Source organism: Chelonoidis abingdonii, chromosome 19 (genome assembly GCF_003597395.2).
Source record: "Chelonoidis abingdonii isolate Lonesome George chromosome 19, CheloAbing_2.0, whole genome shotgun sequence".
Classification (NCBI taxonomy): domain Eukaryota; kingdom Metazoa; phylum Chordata; order Testudines; family Testudinidae; genus Chelonoidis; species Chelonoidis abingdonii.
Genome location: NC_133787.1, coordinates 37,584,534 through 37,609,137, shown reverse-complemented (window position 1 = coordinate 37,609,137; position 24,604 = coordinate 37,584,534). Strand labels below are relative to the sequence as shown.

At 47.7% G+C, this 24,604-nt stretch overlaps 1 protein-coding gene across 1 annotated transcript in view; it reads left to right on the top strand.

Annotated features, from left to right (window-relative positions):
- The window catches only part of SLC7A5 (solute carrier family 7 member 5), a 57,894-nt gene extending 34,885 nt beyond the window's left edge, over positions 1 to 23,009 (top strand). The window contains exons 3-10 of the mRNA XM_032793753.2: positions 8,190 to 8,295; positions 9,389 to 9,433; positions 10,934 to 11,057; positions 12,188 to 12,291; positions 13,644 to 13,740; positions 15,207 to 15,356; positions 17,416 to 17,593; positions 20,883 to 23,009. Of these exons, the coding sequence (XP_032649644.1) occupies positions 8,190 to 8,295; positions 9,389 to 9,433; positions 10,934 to 11,057; positions 12,188 to 12,291; positions 13,644 to 13,740; positions 15,207 to 15,356; positions 17,416 to 17,593; positions 20,883 to 20,938 (860 nt within the window). The 3' untranslated portion in view covers positions 20,939 to 23,009. The remainder of the gene's footprint in view (positions 1 to 8,189; positions 8,296 to 9,388; positions 9,434 to 10,933; positions 11,058 to 12,187; positions 12,292 to 13,643; positions 13,741 to 15,206; positions 15,357 to 17,415; positions 17,594 to 20,882) is intronic.
- The last annotated feature ends 1,595 nt before the right edge of the window (positions 23,010 to 24,604 follow it).

Here is a 24,604-nt window from a genome sequence, read left to right as displayed (position 1 = left end):
ACTCAGATCTAATGGTGGCAAACTCTTGACTGTTTGGAATGAGTTTGGGGATCAGAGTGCAAATACCTAGTGGACAGGTGCCCACATGGCAAAATCCATCGCAGCAACTTCCTTCTGCTTTCCTCCCATTTTCTGATCTCTAGCAGCGAGGCCAAGGGCTATGGAGACCAAACTCCCCTCTCATCTTTTGAATTTGTCCCTGCAGATCATGACTGAGGCACGTACAGGGATGGGGGTAAGGAAAGCTTGCCCTCTTGTTGCCCATGCTGTTCCTGTTGGGTGGGTATGATGAGAAGAGAGGCTGTTTCCATAGCTGTCAATCTGTCACCTTCTACCAGCACTTGAGGTTTGAATGAAAACTGCTGTTATGAGATCAACTTCAGCGTTCCTCTTCGTCATCATGTGTGTGTGAAAAGTGGGTGAAGGTATCAAAATGGAGAGCGAATGAAGTCTGGAAAAGTAGACAGTATTCTACACAGCTCTAAATCATATCCGGCTGGCCGCATGCTGAAGACTTAATCAGGCATTTCACACTAGAGGGTGAATAACTCAATTATGCAGGATTTCTTTATGGGCTTGTTGCTGTCTAACCACCAATTTAATCTCCAAGCAAAGATGGGTGCTAATATCTGAGGCCAAGTGAACATAATTGATGCAGGCGCATGCCAATTGCCTGAGGCCAGGTGGGCATGGCAGGTTAATGTGTTGCATAGTACACATACTGCAGTTTAAAAGAAGGCACAATAAGCTTTACCCAGCCAGTTTGTTCTTGCTAGCTACTGTGTTAAAGCTCTTGGTGACCAAGGCCAGGATTCGTGACACTTAGACTTTGCACATGTGCAGTTGCCTGTGCAAAAAAATTAACGTGCATAAAAATACAGGTGCAGTTGCTGTGATTTCTCTTCCAGTCATAGGGACCGTATGGTCAAATGCCCATTTGTATGTGTGGTGATTCCAGTTATGCAGAGTACACATGGAAGACTGTCCCCGCAATGCGGGTGTAGGAGATGATGCAACATTTTAATGTTGCTTAAAGGGAGCGATGATAGGCAGTGTTGTACGTCACTGCTACGTGGCTACACCATGTTTGCAAGCCCTAAATCGGCAAAACACTTGTGCCTGTGGCTATATACCTCTCCAGGGTGATCATCCGTCTGTCTGTATTTGAGTGGTGCTCATTTGCAGGTACCCAAAATGCACTACCTTCTCCTAGCCGCATCAAAGTTGGTGCTTACAGCTCCGAGACCCACCAGTTCATTGCAAACTGGCCAAGGAAAAATTACTTTTGGCCACTACTGATCTCGGATAGATTCAAAACAGCAAATCAGATGAAAGGTTCCATTTTAAGAATACAGCCGTGCTAATGCTGTTAACGGTTGGCACTAAACACTTGCATATTTTGTTCATTTTTCCTCCACATCAACCCCCAGAGTTTCTCTCTGTCTACCTCCAAATCGCCTTTGACTGTAATAGGAGCAGGTTACACCACTGATGGATCAATGCAATCGATAGCTTTTCTTGTTTTATGCTATACTTTCCCCACAGCTTCTTATTGAAATGGAACTATGATTAAAGGCTGTGGCCTCTGATAATTACAGCCCTGGAAACTGAGTATGAGCAACAGGTGGGTGGCTATGCCATCCCCAAGGGTCATTGGCTCTGTTGCAGAACTAGTTGGTTAGCCTGAAATCAGTCCCTATTCAGGACCTTAGTTGGCTGATTTCCCTCCATACTCTACCCACTTCTCAGCTACAGGTTTCTATGGATTTGGATTAAACCTGCTGTGCTCAATAAAATAAGCTAGGGGAAAGTGGCTGAGAATGCACTGGACTGTTTGGAGTTTGCATTTTGCCGTTAGCCTGCCCTAATGGGAAGCGGGGGGGGAGGGGTATTTGTGAAGTGCCCCATCTGCACCTAAGATAAAAATTGAAGTAACTTGATACATTCCCAAAAGTCTCAAACCACCACCTTTGCTTTCTCTAATTCCCAAAGGAAGCTTGCCCTGTAGCACACGACTCACCCACTCCTTGCCTGCATGGCCCCATAAGTGTAGAATCAATAGTTCTGTATTTCTTTAATAGCAGCTTCCACACTGGTGGATACGAAAGTTGCAAGAAATCAGGAGCAGGTTGCGCAGGGGAAGGGCTTGATTATGCTTCCTTGGTAGCAACAAAATGCAAAAGAGCCAAAGAATGCAGCAAAGGTGTGTATACGCAGTGTGCAGTGTGCGTACACAGTGGTAGTGTAGGGAAGATGCTGTTGAAATGGATTCCTTGGGCTTTGCAGCTTTCAATAAATTATCGAGAAGGTTGTTTTCTGAGGCTAAGGGAATACCATTTTGGTCCTGATCTAGCAGGAGTCACCCAGATAAGTGGCTTGGTGCAGTGGTTAGGAAGGCAGATTGTAGGCAGCCTTTGCCCCTTCTGGTTTATGAGTCTACAGAGGAGCATAGCACAAGTGGACAGGTAGTTCTTTCTTTCCTACCCTGGCTGCCTCTGAGAGCCAAGGCTCCATGATGAAGATAATGAGGGGAAGGAATTTGGCAACCAGAACTCCCTTTGGGCCTCCAGGTCTTGATTATTCTTGTTGTTATTCTTAGTAATAATAGCAGCACTTTATGAAACGTTAGCTAACTAACCCTCCCAGCGCTGTGGGGAGGGAAGAGTTATTACATTTTACGGAAGGGGGAACTGAGACACAGAAATGTGCTCTGACTTGCCCCAGGCCATGCCAATCGGTGGCAGATGCCATGAATGGAACCCAGGAGTCCTGATTCACAAGCGGCGAGGCAGCTCTGCCTCTTGCTGAAATCCCCAGCGCATGCCTTCCTAGCCAGAAGCAGAGTCTCTCAAGCTCGGTTGCCCCTCAAGAGAAGAGATGAGGATCCTTCACTTGCAGCGGTCATACAAACAGCAGGCAAGGCTGGACGTACGGCAGCAGCACTAGGAATAGGCCGATTGTAGAAATGAGAAGGTGGCAACACCTGTGTGAGTCCGATGTAAACCATTGCCTTGTGGGAGGGGCGGTATAAAATGGCTTTCCCCACTAGTGCTTCAGCCTGCCTTGTTTTAAATGACTCTGTTGATAGGACTTCCACCACTGCCCCAGCTGAGTAGCTCTTGTCACTGGGAGCTTTCCCTAACATCCAGCATATGTTTCCCTTTGTTCAGTTTCATTCCTGAGCTAGATCCACTTGGAAAAACCCTGCGTCGCTCCCCTTCGCTCTTTGACTTAGATGGCTGCGTTCCCTCTCGTTGGCATTTAGCCCAGCTACACACGTTTAATTGCAATGAATTACCTAACCTCAATAGAAGAGCCTGCGTTGTTAAATCGGGAATGGACGTGACCTGATACGAAATGAGGGCTTTCAAAGAAAAGGTCTGAACATGTAGCACATGGCATGAAAATTCCTTCTGCACGAAGGACCCAGGTGGCAGAGAGGTTACAGGTAGAATTACAGGCGTCTTGTCGGCTGGCAAGAGCTGCAAGTAGGGATTGTGTTGGAACTCGTTACCTTAATGTGGTTAATTTGCAAGCAGAGTATAATTGTACAACCCATTTAAACCAGGGTGCAGGGTGAAGCGAGAATGTTGCCTCTGTAGCACTTATTGCGATGAGGTGAGGCCAGTGTTCCTAACGGACAGTATTTAGAGTAGGGGGTATCAACTGGAGGGAAGGGCAGGTGGGTATAAACAGAGCAGTGCAGCCAGTGTTCTACACCTGTATAGTAACATTGTGCTCCGTGGGCGCCTTGGACGCCATTGAGCATGTGTGGGCCCTGGCAGGGAGAGCTGCAAACGGGGACTTTTGCACAGATTCCAGAGCACGTGCAGCAGCTTTAACTGAGCCGTGCAGTAAGAGAGTGGGAGATGTTATGCTTGTCTGTGTCAAACAGAATTCTCTGAATCTCCAGCTTAAATGTCGGGCCCTTTTCAGTGAGCGTTGTTCATGAGGCGGCTGGATGAGGTCAGACAGGCTTATCAGTGAGACTTCTAGGGCTTGGCCCATGGGGGAGAAATAACTTGCAGACCTTTCTGGACTGCCAGCTGGGTGTGACCTTTATTGTGCCACAACATGTAATGCGTTGGCTGCCATGTCTGTGTACATATGGCTTACGGGTGCAGTTCAGCATGTCCCTAGGGATGTGCTGCTGCTGCCTGATATGGGGAGATGGAACTTTGGTGCAGGGTGGGAAGAAGACTCATATAGAAACATACTCTGCTCAGGCGGGATGTGCCCTCCAGAATATGTTTGCTAATGAATGGGAAGGCGGACTGTGTCATTAAACCACTCAGGGCACATCTACGCAGCCCGTGGAATCGAGCCTTCCAGCCCGGGTCGACAGACTTGGGCTCATGCTACCACACTAAACATAACTGTGTAGACCAGTGGTGGGCAACCTGCAGCCCGCGGGCCGCATACAACCCATCAGGGTAGTCTGGTTGGGGGCCATGAGACATTTTTCTGACATTGACCATCTGCAGGCACAGCCCCCCACAGCACCCAGTGGCTGCGGCTTGCCGTTCCCAGCCAATGGGAGCTGCGGGAAGCAGTGGCCAGCACGTCCCTGTGGCCTGCAATCAGGTCAACTTAAACAAAATGTCTTGCAGCCTGCAATCAGATTACCCTGATGAGCTGCATGTGGGCCACAGGTTGCCCACCACTGAGGTAGACGGCACTTTGTAGTTGTGACTCAGCCTTGAGCTTGAGCTCTGAAGCCCACCCCGTTCCCTAGGCTTCAGAGCCTGAACTCCAGCCCACGCCACAATGTCTACAATGCTATTGTTTGACTCCCTCCCTGCGGACTAGCAGCTCGGTGTTGCAAAGGCATGGGCTAGGTACATGCTATGGCAAGTGCAGGGGTGTGTATGTCCTATCCATACACACATACACCAGCCCAGCCCAGCCAAAGAAAAATGAAAAGTTATACTTTATTGTTCCTGTTGTGCTTAAACTCTGCTTCTGTAGCACATGTTCTGTGGCAAATTTCACTTCTCTTTGATCATGTGCCCTGAAGGGGCAGCCAGTCTCCTTGACACCAAGCCAAGGCATCTGTGAAGCGCAGCACGGCACCGAATCCGGATTAGAACTAAACAAACCCTCTTTGCACAGAAGCTGTAGAGTTCCCAGCTGGGGGATATTTCCTGCATTGGCAAGCATGGATTTCTGGCTGGTGACTCGGGGATGCTGTGCTTTTGGCCACGAGCTGGAGAGTCGCTGCTCTGCTTGGCCTTGGTAACAGACGGTTACTGTGTGCTCCAGCCAGGTGAAAGGCAGAGCGAGATCTATGGACTGTTAGGGAAAAAAAGAAGTGCTAGAGCCCTGGACAACCTGTTACCACTATAACAGTCCTTCAGTGGTAATCAGCTCAGCATCCTTGGCAAGGTTCTGGGGTAAATAAACACACACTTGAGTAGGTTGCAGTGTAGCCTGATCTATCCATTATGTATTAATTCTGTTAATTGCTTAAGAATTTCCAGTTACTGCTTTGAGGGTTGACAAGTCCTCGTCCCAAGATCATGGCCAGGATTATTTGATTTCTTTCATGCCTAGAGATCTCGTTGTTCTGTGTACTCATATCATGCAAGCAACCACGCGCCTGACAAAAGGAAGAATCCGCTTGGCTGGTGGCAGTTCTGAATTGCGTGGGTATCTGGTAGAGATCCACTTGCCTTTAGCTTCCTTAGCCAACTCTGACTCCTTCCTGTAATTCAGAGGAACATGCAGTGGCAAGGGCAGCATGCAGGAGGTGTCCTGATCAGAACACGGGCCTCAGCAGGAGCAGACTTGGGTAGCACAGGCCATCACATGGGGAATGGAGGGGACCATTTGCTCAGGGGCGGCTCCAGGTCCCAGCATGCCAAGCGCGTGCTTGGGGCGGCAAGCCGCGGGAGGCGCTCTGCCGGTGCCGCGAGGGCGGCAGGCAGACTGCCTTCAGCGGTTCATCTGCGGAGGGTCCACTGGCCCCATAGTTGTGCGTGCGGGAGGTCCGCCAAAGCTGCGGGGCCAGCGGACCCTCCGCAGGCAAACCGCCGAAGGCAGCCTGCCTGCCCTGCTTGGGGCAGCAAAATGCCTAGAGCCGCCCCTGCACTTGCTGCTGGCACTAGGGGCCTGCTAAAGGCTTAATTGGGCGAAGGAACAGTGGCAGCTGGGCAGAGACAGACAGTGAAGAGGAGACCATGTGCGATGGAAGGCATGGCTCAGGTGGAAGGGACCAGTATCAAAACAGGCCATTGAAGTGGGTAACTCCCCTTGGCTCTTACAAAGAGCCTGCCCCAGCAAACTAGCCCAGACTCATCATATTGCAGGGGAAAGCTGCCCTTTCTCATTGATAGAAAGTGCTACTGGATGAAAATGTGCGTGATTCTAGCAGTCTCCTTGTCACCCAGCTTTATTTTGTGTGTTCCTTTTCTGGCCAGCCTGGGTAAACGTGATGCTGCTGAAAGCCCTGTGGTGCAGGGGAGCTGAAATTTTGCAGCACAAGGAAAAAGTGGTACCTTGGCTTTTAATACCCCTTTTCTTCCTTCTGTGATATGAATCTGTGGAATGTAGCCTTCCGAAGGGAGAAGGGTTAACCCCCAGTGCTGCTGATTGCCATGTGATAACAGTTTCCTGTGTGATTAGAGCAGATCCCTGCTGTAAGAGGAATCACATGGGAGGCAACCCGGCTAGTCAGACGCTAACCTGCCTCACCAAATCCTGTGCTGCTCCCGTGTCTTCCTCCCTCACAAAGGAGAGCACTTGTTTCATTGAAGGAGAAGCCCCACCCCAGGCTTGGATTTAGGCTCCAGATCAAACAGCATGAAACAAAACACCCGCAGAGAGATTTAAAGCAAAGCAAATAACCCCTGCAGATGTGCTGCAAGGACTTTCAGTAAATTTACAATCAAATCCTCTTTTTATGGCTTTTTAATTCAATAGTGGATAAATAACAGGAACTTTTGATATTTAGACCCTAAGGTAGCTCACTTCCCTTCCCACAGTTCAAAGGGGATACCATAACATGCTGCTTTATTGGGTCACCGATGAAACTAGAGGAAATCCGGGTCTTTATCGAGAAAAAGCAGCTTTTGGTGGAAGGACGATATAATAGCAAAGTCTTATAAGCATCTTTCAGCCAGAAGGATCCCAAAGCAAGCTGCATAATGCAGGAATCATTCCACCCACTGCTAAAATGCAGCTAGTGCTGGGGTGGAAGGAGCAGCTGTTTAACAGTCACCCAGCAATGCTGCACAACCATTTAGGACAGGGAGTAAGAGAGGATCCTCTATTCGGTTGAAACAGCTGGGGAGCTTTAGGGAGGCAAGATAGAATTGTTCCACTTGGAATTTAGTCAATGGCATCAGGGCCCCAAACTCTGTTATTGGCACATAGTGTCTTAGGGCAGGTCTGCACTACCGCTTAAGTCAATCTAATTTACGTTGCTCAGGGATGTGAAAAAGACGCCCCCGAGTGTCACAAGTTACAGCAAGCTACATGCTGGCCACACCAGTGCTATGTTGGTGGGAGACGCTCTCCCGTCAGCACAGAGCGTATTTACCAGACCCGCTACAGCGGCTGTAGCACTTGTAGTGTAGACCAAGTTCCAGCAGTGGTGAGTCCAGGAGAAACAGCATGTGGGCTTTGGTGCTGGGGATTTGGTGCTCAGAGGTGCCTTTTAGGAGAGCTGCCTGCTTTCAAGGGGCTTTCATATCCTGATTTCTGCTTGCTAACTTGCATCAAAAGAAGCTAAAAATACATTAGCTCCCTCATGTTACTTTCCCATGTAAGCAGTCGTCTCTGTTGTCAGATGGGATGCTATGCAACAGTGAATGGGAGAGGTGGTGTCTAGGAGGCATTATCTGTCAGCGTGATCCACGCTGTGGGAAAGTTTGAGAACTCTTGCTGTAGTTTGTTAATTTCACGGATCCTAGTTTTACTGCAGTGGAATCACACGGTGTGAAACTGGAGTAACGCAGTAGGAGATGAGCCCAAGAGAAACCTGTCTGCGCCTTCTCTAATAGAAACGCAACCTGCTTTGCATCAACAAAACTAATGCCCTATCGGCAGCTTTTGTCCCAGGGTGTTGCCAGACCATTTCCCCGCCTAACACCTGTCTGGGTCAACCTGCAGAGGTCCCTGGGATTCAGCTTTTGCCTGCTTCTCACCTCTTCATAGTCTGTCCTTGTTTGTTTTTTGCCCCGATGTAGGTGATGTGTCAAACCTGAGTCCTGAACACTCCTTCGAAGGCACAAATGTTGATGTGGGGAACATCGTTCTGGCTTTGTATAGCGGTCTCTTTGCCTATGGAGGCTGGTAAGATCCTGCCATATTACTCATTGCAGTGTGTCGTTTAGTTCTTTGTCTTCAGCGCTTTGAGAGCGTTGGCAGGGAGAGCATGGCCCAGAACGTCTAGTCTAGCTCTGCTCCTCACCCAGGTAACGGTGCAATCGCTTCCTTTTTGTCTAGTGTTGTTCATGCTCAATCCTTACAGCCCCTCCCTAGTCCCTATGTGCAAGTACAAGCAAGTGGTGTCAGTTGCAGTATTTAAAACAGAGAGCAAGTCTAGGGGCAGCCTGGTAAAATGCCCAGGTTGTATGGTGAGCGAACTCCAGGGAAACCAAGAGGCACTTAATATGGTGAGATTGTCTGGTTGGGCCAGAAGACGGAGAAGGATATTTGAAGAGTCAGGGGACACTTAGGTGCAGCAGGAGAGCAAGGCTATTCCAGCTAACCAAGGCAGCATGGGAGAAAGGACTCATCACATGCTCTGGGCTTGAGAAGGCTCCATCCCTCATTTTGGGCAGGAACTCAGAGGTAAAATGCCGTATATGGGCCATTGGTTCAAACCAGCTGGATTTTGGTAAGCCAGTGCTCGTGGCTTGTGTAGGAGCAAAGGTCAGAGTAGAGGTTGTGAGCCCTGCAGCTTTGACCAGCAGCTGTCAGTACTGACACATCAGTCTGCCAATTGACAACTCCAAGCCAAAGCTCCTACAGGTTTCTTCATTAATCCCTTCACACTCTCACATGGGCGCCCAGAAACCTGGGCTCTCTTTATTTGCCATAACAATAGAGGCAGATTGTGGCCCTCCTCTGGCAATACAGAGGCGCTGCTAGCTGACCATGAGTCTCGGCATGCAGTGATCTATCTTATTCCAAGCAAGCTGACTGCATTGCATGCTGAGACCTGCAGAGAACACCTTTGTTTGAAGATTTTGTAGGTAGCCTTGGCCCTTGTGCCATAGATTTGAGACACACGGCCACTCTTGGTTTTGCAGAGCATGCTTTGGTTTGTCTGTCTCTAGTGGGGCTTGCTTATGCATGTTGAGGTTAGGACTAGGCTGCTGGATTCTTTTTCTAGCTTCATTGATCTCTGTAACCAGAATTACCATTGTCTTTAAAATTGCAGGAATTACTTGAATTTTGTCACTGAGGAGATGATAAACCCCTACAGGTATGTGCACCACATGGGGAGCTCTTGGCTGGAGAGGGAAACTCACCAGCTGTTCACCCTCTAAATGCCACTTCCATCCCTTAACATAAAGCCACCTGTTGTGTGTAGCAAGTATTGTCTCTAGCCATCCCAGGGAATGTAAAACAAGCTCTCGTTTTGGGGGCAAACAAAACCTTTGCTGTGGGCGATGCATGCTAGATAATGAGACTGCTCTTCGTTAGTACAGGATGGGGGTTTCTGCAGAGACGGGGAAAAGAAAATCTCTGTCTAAGAGAAGCCATTGTTAAATCACCTTCCCTCTCTGAAAGTCCCATTTCCTTGGCCTGGCTCAGCAGCCGCTCCTTCACAGTTGTGACTTGCTGGCAGAAAGGGGGTTTTCTTTGCATTTGTTGCTTTATTGCAGTTTCATAATCCTATCTAATATATATTTTCACCAAAATGCCAGAGGGCTTGCCAGGGCGAAGTTTTACTGTCTGCCACGCACGCTTGACCTCTGCATTTTTTTCCTCCCAAGGCATGGACCTTTCTGTCTGTTGCATGTCTATGTCAGGGTTATATGAGGGGATCTGGTAACATGGGATTGATCTTGCCAGAGCAGAACATCTCTGGCAAATCCCTGATGCCTGCAGGGAGAGGTGCAAACCAGGCGTGATTGCCAGCGGCATCACTGGCTGCACATTAGGCCAATTCCTGACCCCTGTGGTGATCAGCTAGTGCTGTGAGGCGTGAGATTCTTTTACCCTTTCCTTGACATGTGTAATTACACATGTTTTTGGAGACAGTAATTGTCCACCCCTTTCCGAATGCAGCCACTCTGTTGACTCCCTAACCTCCTGCAGCTTTGAGCTCCACAGGCAGATTGTCTGCTGCATTAAGAAGGATTTCCTTTTATTAAATTAGTTTGCTTAAAATAAGTTAGCCTATCAGGAAGGGCAAATTTGCCTTCACACCAGCTTCTCTTTGAGGGTTTGTTTAGGTTTCAGGGGCCCAGCCAGCTTTCTGGTGACTCTCAGCTACAGCCTGACCTTCCTGTCTCCTTTGTAGACAGCCACAAGCACAAGTGCTTATCCTCCGGCCAGCAGACTACAGTGCATGTTCTAACACTGCTCTCTGGCAGGAGGCCCCTGTGAGCTCTTCAAATGAAAGTCTGTGCCTTGAACCCGAGCACCATTTGCTCAGCCAGAGTCCACTCACAACCTGTCTTCTCCCCAAGAGTCCATCTCCCCCTGCCTCCCAGCCACCATCCTGGACTACTTTTATTTTTGGAATTGTCTCCCCAACTTCTCCAAGGAGGATGGAGTCCAGATTGGACCCTCTGCAAGACCAAAGAGAAGCAGAATCAGTTGGGCAGTCTTTAAACCAGTGCAAAAACCTATTCAGAAAGACTGGTCTCTGCAAAAGCAGCATCTCTCCCTAGCATGCTGCCTCTTGAATTATGTCTCTGACTGATCTTCAGAGCCCCCAGATCCTAATATGTTATGATTTCCCTCTTCCTCCCAGAAACCTGCCTCTAGCCATCATCATTTCACTGCCCATAGTCACCTTAGTTTACGTGTTGACGAACTTGGCTTACTTCACTACCCTGTCAACAGAACAAATGCTGTCGTCTGAAGCCGTGGCCGTGGTAAGATAAGTCACATCAAAAACGCTCTTATCTATTTTTCTCTGCTGCCTGAATCCCTCGTGCTGTCTCTAGTTGGATCTCCCCATTCATTCAACACTTACCATGGCTGCTTATAAGATGCTGGTGTTTGACAGGAGATGGGAGGCGGGGAAGGGTTGTTCCCACATGACACTGAGCTGGATTAATCAGAGCGATAAGCAAGGGTGGGGGAGGGAAATAAATAACCCTAGCTGCCGACTACCAGCCATCTAACTGTCTGATCAGTTAGCAGAGTGTGACATTTATGGGAAAAGGTCACTGGATCAATATCTCCAAATATCAGTTGGCTTTCTGTGCACTTGATTTTTTTTTTTAAACAAATAAGCATTATTCTAACAGTTAAATTAAAGCACACACAGAAATCCTGCTCGCTGGTCCTAGGGAGAGGGGGCAGCTTTGTGTGAGCTTGGAAGCTAAGCAAGACTGGGCATGGTCGGTATTGGTGGGGAACCCTCCAATCCTGCATAGATTGGCGTTGGTAGTTCAGCAGGCAGCACTCTCTCCTGTGAGTAACTGTGAACCCACACGCCAGCACGGTGCTATCTGGTGCTGTGCTGCTAGAGATACCAGCTCTGGTTGCATTACTCCAGTTTTATTCTGAAGTGACTCCACTGAAATAGCAGAATTGCACTGGCATAAAATTGGAGCAATATTGGGATGAATCAGACTGAGATGTAAAACTGAGACTCATTAAAGAGTCCATGGCACTTCCTACCAAAATGGGTGTCTGCTCCAGTATCCTGGACTGAATTGACGATTTGCATATCGGAATCCTCCTCCTGCCGTTGCAGTTGGATCCAGTATTTTCCTAGACTTTCTGTCCTAAACTATTGTGTGGTATTGCTGAAGCTGTTCTAATGGATGTCATGTTCTGCCCCAGAGATGGCTGCATGTCTGGAAAGTGCCTTCTGTCAATCGTGTAATTCTGTAAAATGCTTTGGGCATGTGAAAAAGGCAGTATGAAAAATCTTCAGCAGTCTGTGTGTGTATAGTCAACATGAATGAGGTATTTTGTATGTTAAAAACTTGTCTGGGTAAATAGATGCGAGTCCCTGTAGGCAAGTTGCTGACGGAATGTTGCGTCCTTGTAGGACTTTGGGAACTATCACCTTGGCGTGATGTCTTGGATCATACCCGTCTTCGTTGGCTTATCCTGTTTTGGGTCTGTCAATGGATCCCTCTTCACTTCTTCTCGGTAGGTTTTTTGCTTAGTACTGCAGATCCCATTTACAGGCACTGTGCCTAACTTGTCTTCGTTTGGAGCTGTCCTCACAGGAGTGGGGTCTCTGAGGTTCTGCCGCTGGACAGATGCAGAGAGGGAAGGGGCATTGCACTGTGTAAGGAGTGAGATTGGTCATTTTTTTGAAAGGCCTTAGATCAGTGACACTCGGACCTCAGTGCCAAATTAGCGATCGACATTATCCCATAGAGCCACAGTCATGTGAATTCAGTGTTTCATTTAAAATATATAATGTATCTGTCTACATCTACGGTCCTGCGAGGACAGGTTAGTCACTGTGCCTGTAAATGAATATATATGTGTATAATTCTCACAGCAAAGTGACTGACCAAGTATTTTATCAGCTGCAGTTGGTTAATAACGCAGTAAAAGCCTTCTGATTGGTTAATCACTTGGACTGGTTAACTCAGATCACACCGTGTTTGAATATCGTGTGCCGCAGAGGGCTGCAGGAGACACATAAAAGAGCCACTTGCAGCTTGTGAGCAGAGTATCATTGCCTTAAACAGTATCCAAAGGCCCGATCCCTAATCCTTGCGGAGACCTTCGTCTCACTGTCTTCGGGCAAAATCCTGTTGAAGTGGTTGGGTCTCTTCAGCTGCAGACTAAATAAGTACGAGGGTGACCAGATGTCCCGATCTTATAGGGACAGTTGCGATACTCGGTGCCTATTACCTCCCACCTATCCCGATTTTTCACACTTGCTGTCTGGTCACCCTAATAAATAGACTTGGACTTTAACAGCAATGCTCAAGAAAGCAGTTTTAATGTAAACCCAGATGCTTATAAAGCCTCAAAAACAAAGACTGAGGGTTCCCCAAAAAGAAGAGAGAGGATGGCAGTGGACTGACACCCGGGAGAGCTGGGTTTAGGTCTCGGCTCTGCCACAGACTCCCTGTGTGACCTGGAGTAAAGCACTTACTCACACTGGTTTGGTTCCCTATCAGTAAAATGTAGATAAGAAAACTTTCTTCCTCCCACCCTCTGCCTTCTCTGTGTAGAGGGCAAGCTGCATACGTGCAGAAGTCAGCATGTTGAGGCCCTGATCTCAACTGGTGCCACTCTAATGCAAATAATTAATAGCAGTGGTGGGGAGCATAAGTAGCACACAATTGCCGCTTGGAATAGCAGTGCATCACGACATACTACAAGTTGGGTTCAGAGTGTCATTTCAGCCTGGCTCACTCCAAAATGCCTATGCTTCTGTCACGCTGTTGTACCTTGTTTTGTGCTGAATGCAAACCCGGACTGAGTGAGTGACTCCCAAGCACTTGTGCCAGGTGAAGTAACTGCTCTGTTGCCCTCAGGCTTTTCTTCGTGGGATCCCGGGAGGGTCACCTGCCCTCTGTTCTGTCCATGATTCACCCCAAGCTTCTCACTCCAGTGCCATCTCTCATCTTCACAGTAAGTGTCCTATGGACTTTCAGATTAAGGTAGCGCATGGCAGAGAGAACACAACCAATTGAGATGGTGGAGCAAGCCAAGGTCCATCAATGCCTGCCCCTACTGGGGCTGCAGGAAAATGACTGTGGGATACTCCACTGAATCCAAACAAGCAATCTCTGTTTGTTGTCTCAGTGGAAAGTGAACCCCCTCCATCTCCTTTTACCAATCCCCAGAGTGTCTGCCAGTATGCCATAGGGAGTAGTCCTCCCAGGCCCCACGTGTCTTGCTAGGTTTAATCAAGTGCATGGGATGAGGATGTCCTAGTGAGAGAGCAGCACTACACAGGAAGCTGAAATGCAAGGTGACATTGATAAGGCTATATGCTGTTTCTTAGCATGTAAGTTAGTGTCAGCTGTTTCCACTGTACTTTAAGTCACTGTTCTAGGAACGTGGGGGAGGGGAGAAGTTTTGCAGCAGAGAATCCAGACTGCCACCAGCCCCAGTAAATTGAAAAGTCATGGGTGGTCCCTCGGGAAAATGTGTGTCACTTTGGTGCCACAGTCTTTCTCCGGATGTTCCCTGACGCTCTCACAGCACCCGCAGCTGTAGAACAGCGGCTGTAGTTACCGTCTTCGGGGGTGAAAAGAACACGTCTCTGCACTTCAGAATAAAAACCTTTGGAAGGAAGTGTGGCTGAATGAAAGAGGAAGTGAAAGGCAGATAGACTGTCACCTGGTCACAGATTCAGTTAGCATAGTGGAGATCCCTGCTGAATCATCCAGGCCATGTTTCAGCTCGATCCCACCTCACGCATCCTTGTAAGACTGACTGCACTTCAAATTCTCAGTCTACAATGGGAATAGCTGGGGAGAGGGGCAGGGGGCCCACATAGAGCACATGCCAAGACGGAAAGAGCAGCGGATGCTGCAGGACCGGATTTGGAGGCATTGGTACAACTGTGGCAGGGATCAAGGACTGCAGTAGCCCGGAGCCCTGCTGGTCATGACTGAAATGCATCGGGTGAGCTGCATAGAGGGTGCTCTGGCCAGGAATACAAGAGGTAGCATGTGTCAGAACGGAGGTGCATTCAGCAGAGCTGTGTGGGGAAATGCTCCATAGCGCCTTCCTGTTCCTAATGTGACTGATTCTGTCCAATTCGTTCAGACCCTTGGTTTCCTGAGCACTAAGAAAATTCCCCTCCTTTTCATCCTCCAGAAACCCACCCTCCTTTTTCTCTGTGTGTGTTTATATGGCCCTCATCCCCATAGCATAGCCCTGGATCGCAAGTTTCACTTTGAAATAATTCCATGCAGTGATCAGACTTGGTTAAATTAGTAAAAATTAAGCCACCTCTTCTGCGTATGCCTGGAAATCCTTCACTGTTCTTGGATGGTAGGCAGTTGCTCTCAGACACTTGTCGTGAGTAGTGTCTGGTGTTGTCTCGTGCCTGTCCTTTTGCTCATGGCTTCTTTTTCTGGCTGCAGTGTTTCATGACCCTGCTCTACGCCTTCTCCAATGACATCTTCTCCGTCATCAACTTCTTCAGCTTCTTCAACTGGCTCTGCGTGGCTCTGGCCATCGTCGGCATGATGTGGCTCCGTTACAAGAAGCCGGAGCTGGAAAGGCCCATCAAGGTGAGGATGGTGTTGGCAGCATAGCGGGTAGCCCTGCCAATACAGAGCTTTCCCCTCCATGCTCGGGGTTCTGTGATGCTAGAGGGAAGGTGGCAGGATTGGAGGCTTTATGGTGGCACTTGCGGGAGAGGGGCAGTTCTTTTGTGTTCTAGGATGTGACTTCCACATATAGAAATTTTCTCCCTCAGCAGTAAGGGTGAGAAAATCTGTGCAGGGAGGAGTGGAAAATGCAGCTGCTTTACTGTGCGGAGGGGCAACTTTAGAGCAAGCCAAATTAGATGTGAACGAACAGAGGCCTGTTTGAAATGTGTGGCTGGTGTCAGACTGGTTCCTGGTAGGTGGGAATCCACGTTGCACAAAACTTCATCTCGACTGACGCTCATTGGCTCCCTCATTGGTATAGAGGCCCAGGGCTGAGACACCTGGGTCATGGAAATTCCTTCCACGTCAGGGGTGTGGTACCTTGGCAGGGCAGCACACAGGAAAGCTCTCTGTGCTAAACCTGCTCAGGGGATTATTAGTAAAGGATGTCAGCCCGTGTGGCTCTCAACTGAATGCTTTGTACCAGCGTGAAATCGACTTAAAAATATTTGTTTAAAAAACAAACTACATGGGAGAGAACTTTATTTGATTTGTCCTTGGCCACCCTGACAGCACATTGGGCCCATCTGGTTAGAGGCCAAGATGGTGTCAATCACTGGAGTCATTCAGCCCTTCTTAAAGGCATGCTCTACCGTCATCTTCCGAGCGCACTCAAATCCCCCACCAAGCCACCGACGGCCAAAAAGCAACAAACGTTACAGACCTTCCCAGATCAGTGCTCCCAAGATGGTCTTTAGCAAGCGGCTTCCCTGCTGAAAGCTGGGCTCTGCTCCCTTATTTTAAGAGTACTGTGGTGTTCTAAAGCAACGACCTAAATCGCTACAGCTCATGTTAATCGTACTTCTGCATTCGGGACTGTTAGTTGAGATACTCTATAGTTTTATATGTAATGGAAGGACTGAGCATGGGACTGGGAGCCAAGAACTCCTTGGTTCCAATTCTGGGTACGTCAGGGATTTGTTGTGTGGCATTAGGCAAGTCACTTGGCCTCTCTGTGATGGAGCAGAGAAATGTCACACCAACAGTAAAGGATTGATGAGAGCCTGTGGGCCCTGCTGGCCCCATCCATCTGTACCTGCAGCCAGCTCCAGGACTGGAGGGGGAAGGAAAGGAGAGAGCCTGGCTCAGTTCAGAGCTGACTGGCGAAGAGGCAGGAGGTAACTCTGCCTCTGTCTGGGAGGGGAGCATCACTACAAGTCTGATGGCTGGGACAGCCGCCAGGGAGCAGCGCTGCATCCCTGACCGAGAGACCATTGAGAAGAGGCATGCACCCAGCACTGAGCAGACTGTACTGTTTGACTGGAAGGCCGTTTTGAGGCTAGGCACCGTCCACACTTACATCCGCCCACGCCCAGAGGGACATGAGGCCATGACAGGATGCCACTAACAGCCTGGGCGCTACTCCAGATGAGTCACTACAGCCTGGACAATAGGGGCCACACCTCAGACTGAAGGGACGCCGGCAGGAAGTAGTCCAGAGCAGTGGACTTAGCCAGTGTTGCTTCAGAGGACCCTGGGTTGGGACCGGATGGAGGGGGCAGGCCAGGGTCCCTCTACCATATCCCCTTAAGGGCTGAGACTCAGATGTGAGTGGTGTCTAGAAAGTTCCTTATCTAAGGTTAGCAACCAGGCACCTCTGCCAGGGAAAAAAGGGGCCAGAAGTCAAGTATGCTAACCACTAGGCCACCCAGCCCTTCAAGTGCCTTATTTATGTCCTCTGTAAAACAAGGATGTTGCCACGGTTGATGGATGAAGAGCAAAACTAAAAATCCACAACTTCTCATTCACAGTGGTGAGCAGTCAGGGGTATCATCTGCAAAGAGTCTCTCTCAGAATCTAAACACTTCCCCTCCCAGGTCAAAACCCACCACACACATTGCAGGGAGGTAAACTTCAATTGCCTGTTTCAGATCCTTCTTAACTAACTTCTCATCCCTTTCTTGTCTCCTGTGTCCAGGTTAACCTCTTGCTGCCCATCTTCTTCATCCTGGCCTGCTTATTCCTGATTGTGGTCTCCTTCTGGATGACACCAGTGGAATGTGCTATCGGCTTTGCTATCATCCTCAGTGGGATCCCCGTTTACATCTTTGGGGTTTGGTGGAAAAACAAACCCAAGTGGATCCTCCAAAGCATCTGTAAGTTATAGGTACAGCCGTCAGCCTTTGCAGGGTGCACCTTTGTCTTTGGCGCCATAGATAATGTTTCACTTCTTACTAAGCATGCTCAGGCAGGTAGCATTGGCTGTAATTCATATTGCAAAGGTCTACAATGGGTTTTTAATGGGTTTCTGTTAAACAGTCCAACTGGTAATGGGTTGGTCAGCTTGTGGGCCAGGCATCCAGAATGATGGTCCACCTGCTGTAAAGGCAAATCACAGACCAAACACATGACGCTTCCCCCTCCCTCTCCTCTCCTTCACCCTCCCCCGCGCACAAACAGGGAAATGATGCTGCATTGGGACATAAATCCCTAGCGAGCTGCTGAGGCTGCCTTTCTTATGCCCCCCAAAGAGCTGCGATGTCACAGCTTTATTAGCAGAGGAAAATATCAAGCTGGGCGAGGTGGGAAGGGGGATGGAGATACAGTGTAAAAATCTGAGTGCAGTGAGGCTAATTCTAACGAAGGTGAGATCAGAATTAGTCCCCAACATGTTGTCTATTTTACATAGCCAATGGAGACCGGTCCTGATGCATTCAATGCCCTCCCTACCATCAGTGTAAGACAGCACAGCCAGGGAAGGGGCAATATCCTGGTAGATTCTCTTAGGAGCTTTATTTGTAAGGTATTCATGTAATATAGGTGTGTCTCAGCTGTCAATGTCTACACCACAGTGAGTGTTCAGGGATGGAAAGCTCTGCCTGGCACCACCTAATCTCTGTCTGAACAACTGATTCAAGAAAGTCAAGCTGTGTTGTCTAAGTAACTAAACTCCCATCTATCTGAGACTCTAATACAGCTGGCTGACCTAGAAAAGCAGACAAGCCGAAATGCCAAACCTTATCTATGTGCTTTTTATTAACAAGAACAGTGCTTTTTAACAGTGCTCAGGACTTTTTTTTTTAATTTTAAGTTTCAGTCTTAGTTCTTGGTAAAGCATTTCCACAGCGGCTGAGTTGCAAGTTAGCATATTAATTATGTTCCACCAGGACAGGCTTTTAAGCAGAGAATAGAGAAAATAGTCCAAGAACACACAATAAGAAATCTGACAAGTGTCTAATTAGGAACACATGAGCCTTATGCCCACATATGTATTAATATACTGCAGATCAGGGGTTCTCAGACTTCTGTACTGGTGACACCTTTCACACAGCAAGCCTCTGAGTGCGATCCCCCCTTATACATTAAAAACACTTTTTTTATATATTTAACACCATTATATAAATGCTGGAGACAAAGTGGGGTTTGGGGTGGAGGCTGACAGCTCGCGACCCCCCATGTAATAACCTCGTGACCCCCTGAGGGGTCCCGACCCCCAGTTTGAGAACCCCTGCTGTAGATAATCTGATCAGATCCAGCTCATCAGAATCCCTGTTAATTGTATCTGCCAAGATTGTCTCATGTGCAGAGAACGCTCAGTGTAGTAGTGATGACACAGAACCATTGAAACACACTTTAAAAAGACACGGTCAAGGTAACTTATGTTTTCAAAAAAATCTTACAATTTATACCCCCCTCATAAATATGCAGTTGAAATGTTTCCTAACTAAATCTCCTCCCTCCTCCGTTGTGCATGTGCCCCCCTCTTTTGTTGTTGCAAAGTTGTGCATAAGCATTGGGCTGCACATTCTGATTTGCCCTTGTGTTGGTTGCTTGTGACAGTGCAACACTGCTGTGTTCTTAAGGAAGATGCATGTACAGGATCAGATATTCAGAACCAGGCAAGCAAAAATGCTGTCTCACAACGTGTACGCACCATTACTGTGACTCCGCAGTAACTGCATGTACAGTTCTGAAATTTGGGCCTTAATTATATGCATGCGTTAAATAGCATGTGCACATATGTACAGTAATAACTGATCGTTCCCATGAGTGTGCAGTTAACACAACTGGATTTAGAAATGTACATGTAGTCAATACACATACTCTGATGCCGACATAGGGTTAATTTATACGCTTATTCTATGCACAAACTCTTGCTGTTACAGATGGCAGTTGTGGATAAGGAGTGAGGCAGCATATAGCCTTGGTACAGTAACTCCTCACTTAATGTCGTCCTGGTTAACATTGTTTCGTTGTTACATTGCTGATCAGCTAGAGAGCATGCTCATTTAAAGTTGCGCAGTGCTCCCTTATAACGTTGTTTGGCAGCTGCCTGCTTTGTCCATTGCTTGCAAAAAGAGCAGCCCATTAGAGCTTGGTATCAGGGTGGACTGGCAGCCCCGCATCAGCTCCCCTAAGTTCCCTGTGCACCTGGCCAGCAGGCTATCAGTTGCCAGGCATTTCAGCTGTCCCTCCCCATACTGCTGTGTCCTGCTCCTGGCCTCTGCCATGGAGCTGCTCCCGGGAGCCTCCTGCTTGCTGTAGGGCGGGGGGGCAGGGGAGGGAGAGAGGTGCTCCCCCTGCTCCTGTACCCTATCTCCACAGAGCTGGGGGGACACGACAGGGCTCAGGATGGAGGGAGCTTGCTAGCAGCATTTGCTGTCTCAACTTGCTGATCTACTTAAAAAGGCAATGTACTTAGAGTGGGGGCAATGCGTGTGTCTCTCACACACAGAGTATGTGTGTGTGTGTATCTCACACACACACACACACACACACACACACGTACACATATCGGAGTAGCCATGTTAGTCTGTATCCACAAAAACAACAAGGAGTCTGGTGGCACCTTAAAGACTAACAGATTTATTTGAGCATAAGCTTTCAGATGCATCCTCAGATGCGCGCACACACACACGTGTCTCTGTCTCTCTCTGTCACACACACACACACTTGTCTCTGTCTCTCTCTGCCATGCTGTGTTTTTTCCCTCCATTCGTGCTGCCTTGTAGAGTGTGAAGCTACATTAACAACAACGTGTTAACCCTTGAGGGCTCACTCAGCTGAGTGCTAGTTCATCATTTAGCAGTAAGGCATTCCCTGGGAAATATCCCACCCTCTGACTCCACCACCTCAACCAAGCTTCACAATCATCATCGCTGTGTACAGTATTAAATTTGTTTAAAACTTATACCATGTATAAGCTTAAAGTAGCATTTTTCAGGAACATAACTACAATGTTAGGCAAAGAGTTACTGTATTTGATTTGCAGTGAAGACCTATGAGGTATTTAGACAGACTCCTTTGAAAGAAAAAAGTGGAACGGCTACCCTGTCAGGCCATTTGAGGTAGAGGATCATGAAACAGGCTACCAGCTCTCTGGGCTGAAATGAGTAAAACTTGCATTCCGGTGCCTTTAATGTGCTCTTGTTTCCTCCCATTCAGTTTCCGTGACAGTCCTGTGCCAGAAGCTGATGGAAGTGGTTCCTCAGGAGTCTTAAGGAGGAAAAGCAAAGACGTTCGGCTCGGGGAAACGCACAATATTATTTTAAAACCAACACAAAAGAAAATATTTCTGATCCCTCATAAATCTAGATACCCTGAGCACCTTGGCAGAGCTGCTGCATCCCTGAGACTCCACTCCCTGATGTGCCCTGCTTTCCCCTCCCTGGCCTCATCACCACCAACAAGCCAGGCAGCTGAGCAACACTTTGAAGAAGAGTTCTTGGGGTACGAATTTAGTCTAGGAAGAGGAGTTTCTACTGGTATCCTCAAGAGGCTCCAGCATGTCTGGTTACCAGGAAACTGGTCAGGCACTCTCTGTCTGTGTGTGTGTGTCTGATTGATGGCTGGACTTCGGTTCTGTTTGTGCTTATTTGTTGTCTTGTTTTAATTTAAGGTTAGCATTTAGTTTCTCCATCACAGCGGCTGCAGCTGAATCTGCTAAAGGAAACAGAAATTCCAAGGCGGTCAGTGTTACACATGTGCCTGTGCAAGGGACGGGGACTTCACACTGTCACAGGGCTGCAAAACAGTCCTCCAAGTCATTTTCTTTCAAATGCAACAAACCCAGCCAGCTTACCAGGCGAGATCTCTGGAAGGCTAAACACTCCTGGGAACAAGTAGACAAAACAAATGGACAGAGATAGACGTGATGCTGATATTAAACAAGGACTTGCACTGATTTCAACTGGATCCCTGGCACTTTTTTGCTGCCCCCCATGAAATTTTTTTATTATTGTTTTTAGTGATATTAAAGCTGTAATCCATTGGATATATATATATATATATATATATATAGATATGGTTTTGGGTTTTCCCCCCACCTCAGGGACTCCCAAATGTTTCTGCTTTTTGCCGACTTAAAATAAATATTAGCAAATTCTTAGAGATGTTTGCAAAGCAAAGCTTGTTCGAGAGGTGTTGTTTGGTAATTGGCACACGCATGCGCACACAGACAAAAATATATTCTTCTGGGTGCTTTGGAGTCTGCCAGTGAGGTGCCATGAGAGGGGTATGCGAAAGCCCAGGGTGAAGCAGAATTAATGTCTCCGAGAGCCTGGGGCATGTACGTGTATTTTGATTTCATTCTGATGCTGAAAAGAGCAATCTGGGATCATGCTCAGTTGCCTGTTTTCTGCTGTTCAGTCTTAGCTCTCTCTTGGTTATTAGGCCAGCATGCCAGGCTACTTTTCTAGTTACACTAGTCCCATCATTAGCCTCGAGTACCCAGAATGCATATCATCTACTCCTGTAAATTAGTCCTGGGGTAGAGGTGAGGGTCCAAAGGGCAGCGTTTCATGGGAAGTTTAAGCTGCCTTCTGAAAAATGAGCAGAAGGCCAGGTGGTGAGATGGCTGGATTCTACATTATCCTGAGGACTGGTTTGAGTCAAGCACATACCCAGCTCAGTGCCATGCCAACACTCCATCAGCGTTCAGTGTAATTGATGCTTGCTCTTAAACAAGTCATTCAGAGAATATTTGGAATGGATTCTCCTAGCTCAAACTCACAGACTGCATGTCAGTATTGGCTGCTGTGATGGCTTGTGTTTCTTCTAGAAGTGTATTCAGAGGAGATGGGACTAAGTAAGTCTGGGGTAGAGGGAAACGTGAGTGTCCCCAAACGGGGGATCCTCAGGGGTCACTTTGCTACACGTCTACCATCAGTTTGACTGATGTTCTCCTTCTCTTACCGTTCCTAGAAGCGATGCTGGAAAAGTGCTCGTTCATGTAAAACTGCAGCACCAGATTCTGGCTGGCTGGCATTAGACCTTCTTTCTAGGGTGTTCTGCCTTCCAGAAGGTGGCACTGCTTTGGATGCCGACCAGGATCTGCAGTTCTGTGGACCATGTGAATGTGTCTCTGTTTTCTGGGTGACTACAGGGAGCCAACTTTCCCATTCCAACTTGAATATAGACTCTTATGCTCTCATACAGAGTACTCTAACCTGTTATGTTCCCATGTAGTCAGGGGCATTCTCTTAAGGACTGTATTGGTTCCTTACCTAAAAAATCTGTCTCTTTAGCAGGACACAGGGCCCCAAATTCTGTAACAAATTGCCCTGAATTCAGGTAGCCAGCCCGATCTGTGTGAAAAGTTATGTTCTCTTTTAAAAGTGAAACCATATTTTCCTTAAGTGAGCTGTGCTGGTCACTTCCAGAGTCTCCTTTATGCTTTTGCCTGGTCATCCCCTCCCTTAGAAAAGGGTAATTAAACTTGTACCCTGCAGTATTGTGTTTTTTTGTAAAGCAAGATATTTTTGAAGTAGTAACCCTGTAGAGTTAGGGGCTTAGAACTCTGCCTCTGGCAGGTGTCTTTCTGCTTTGTTTTGCATTCTTTTGTCAGCATGGAAGATTTCTGAAAAGAGAGGCAATAAGCATATTGAAGCCTTTAGTTGATGCACTGTCCTTTTATGAAGCTCTGTTGCCAGGAGGCTAGGCAGCTTGTAGCAATTCCAGATAACAACATCTCCTAAGACCATCTGGAGAAAATGACCAATGGTTGTAGTTAAATCAACAAGTTATATAAGCAGCACTGTTGCTGCTATTTAAAAAAAAAAAAAATTCTCTTTGTTCTTAGAAAGTCTGATTGGAGGAGCGGATGGCTCATTTGTCCTGTAAAACATCTCCCTGCTAGGTCACCTATTCCAATCCAACCTGGGTCGGTAGTAACACATCTGATAGCTGTTGAGGGAAACTCTGTGCAGTGGGTTGGTAGGTCTCAGACCATTCCTAGTGGACAGGTGAACAACTCATGGGCCAGGGAATCTGAGCTCCTCTCCTCCAGATCAGGGCTGAGGTGCTTTGGCAAAACAGCGAAGGGAAATTTGCACTGCCACTGTGTGCGCAGTCAGTACCTCTTCTGCGGACGGAGCACCTCAGGCAATCTGACACCTTTCACTAGTGCTAGATTTTCTTTTCTTTTAGAGTTTAGTGTTCTTCGGACCAGCCACATGGGGTACCAAGTTTGAATTTCTTGACTTGGGCTCTAGCCCCCTTGGCTGGCAGGGACTTTAAGTGCCATGTAGCCAACTGCAGAATTATCGGGGATGGGAAGAGAGAGGGTTTTTCATCCCTCCCCCACCCCAAGCTGAAGTAAATTAGTAGCTGTGCTGAAGTCACAAAAAGTTCAGATCTGGCTCCACACCTCCCCAGAGTTTTGGCGTTGCTTGGTTTGCACTCATCTCTGCACTAGCTTCAGGGGTGAAGAAGAGATGCAAATGGATTTCCTCTTGTTTAACCTTTAAGACCTGTGTGTACAAAACGATTTTCACACTCGGGAGTTCATTTTTTTTAACAAGTCTTAATTAAAACCTGCTTGCTTCTCTTTAATAACTTTCCTTCCTGACATTGAAGTGAAGTAAAGAGTTTTCTCTCAGGTCAGTCTGTGTGCTTCGGCAGTGAAATGATGCTCTGTTATGACATCACCATTGTTTCTATGGCAATAATTCTATCATCAAAACAACTGCTGCATCACCACAGGATGATGCAGGAGGAGTATCTGGTAGACCAAGTTTGAAATCTCATTCTGAGTTTTCCCAGTGTGCAAGTTCATCTTTCAGGGACCAGACTGATTGTCTTGGAAGGGAATCCCAGGTAGTCCTCTTCATCCAGAGGATGGTGGCCTAGATGTATGTATTTTGGGGGGTTGCGGAGGGAATGGGTAA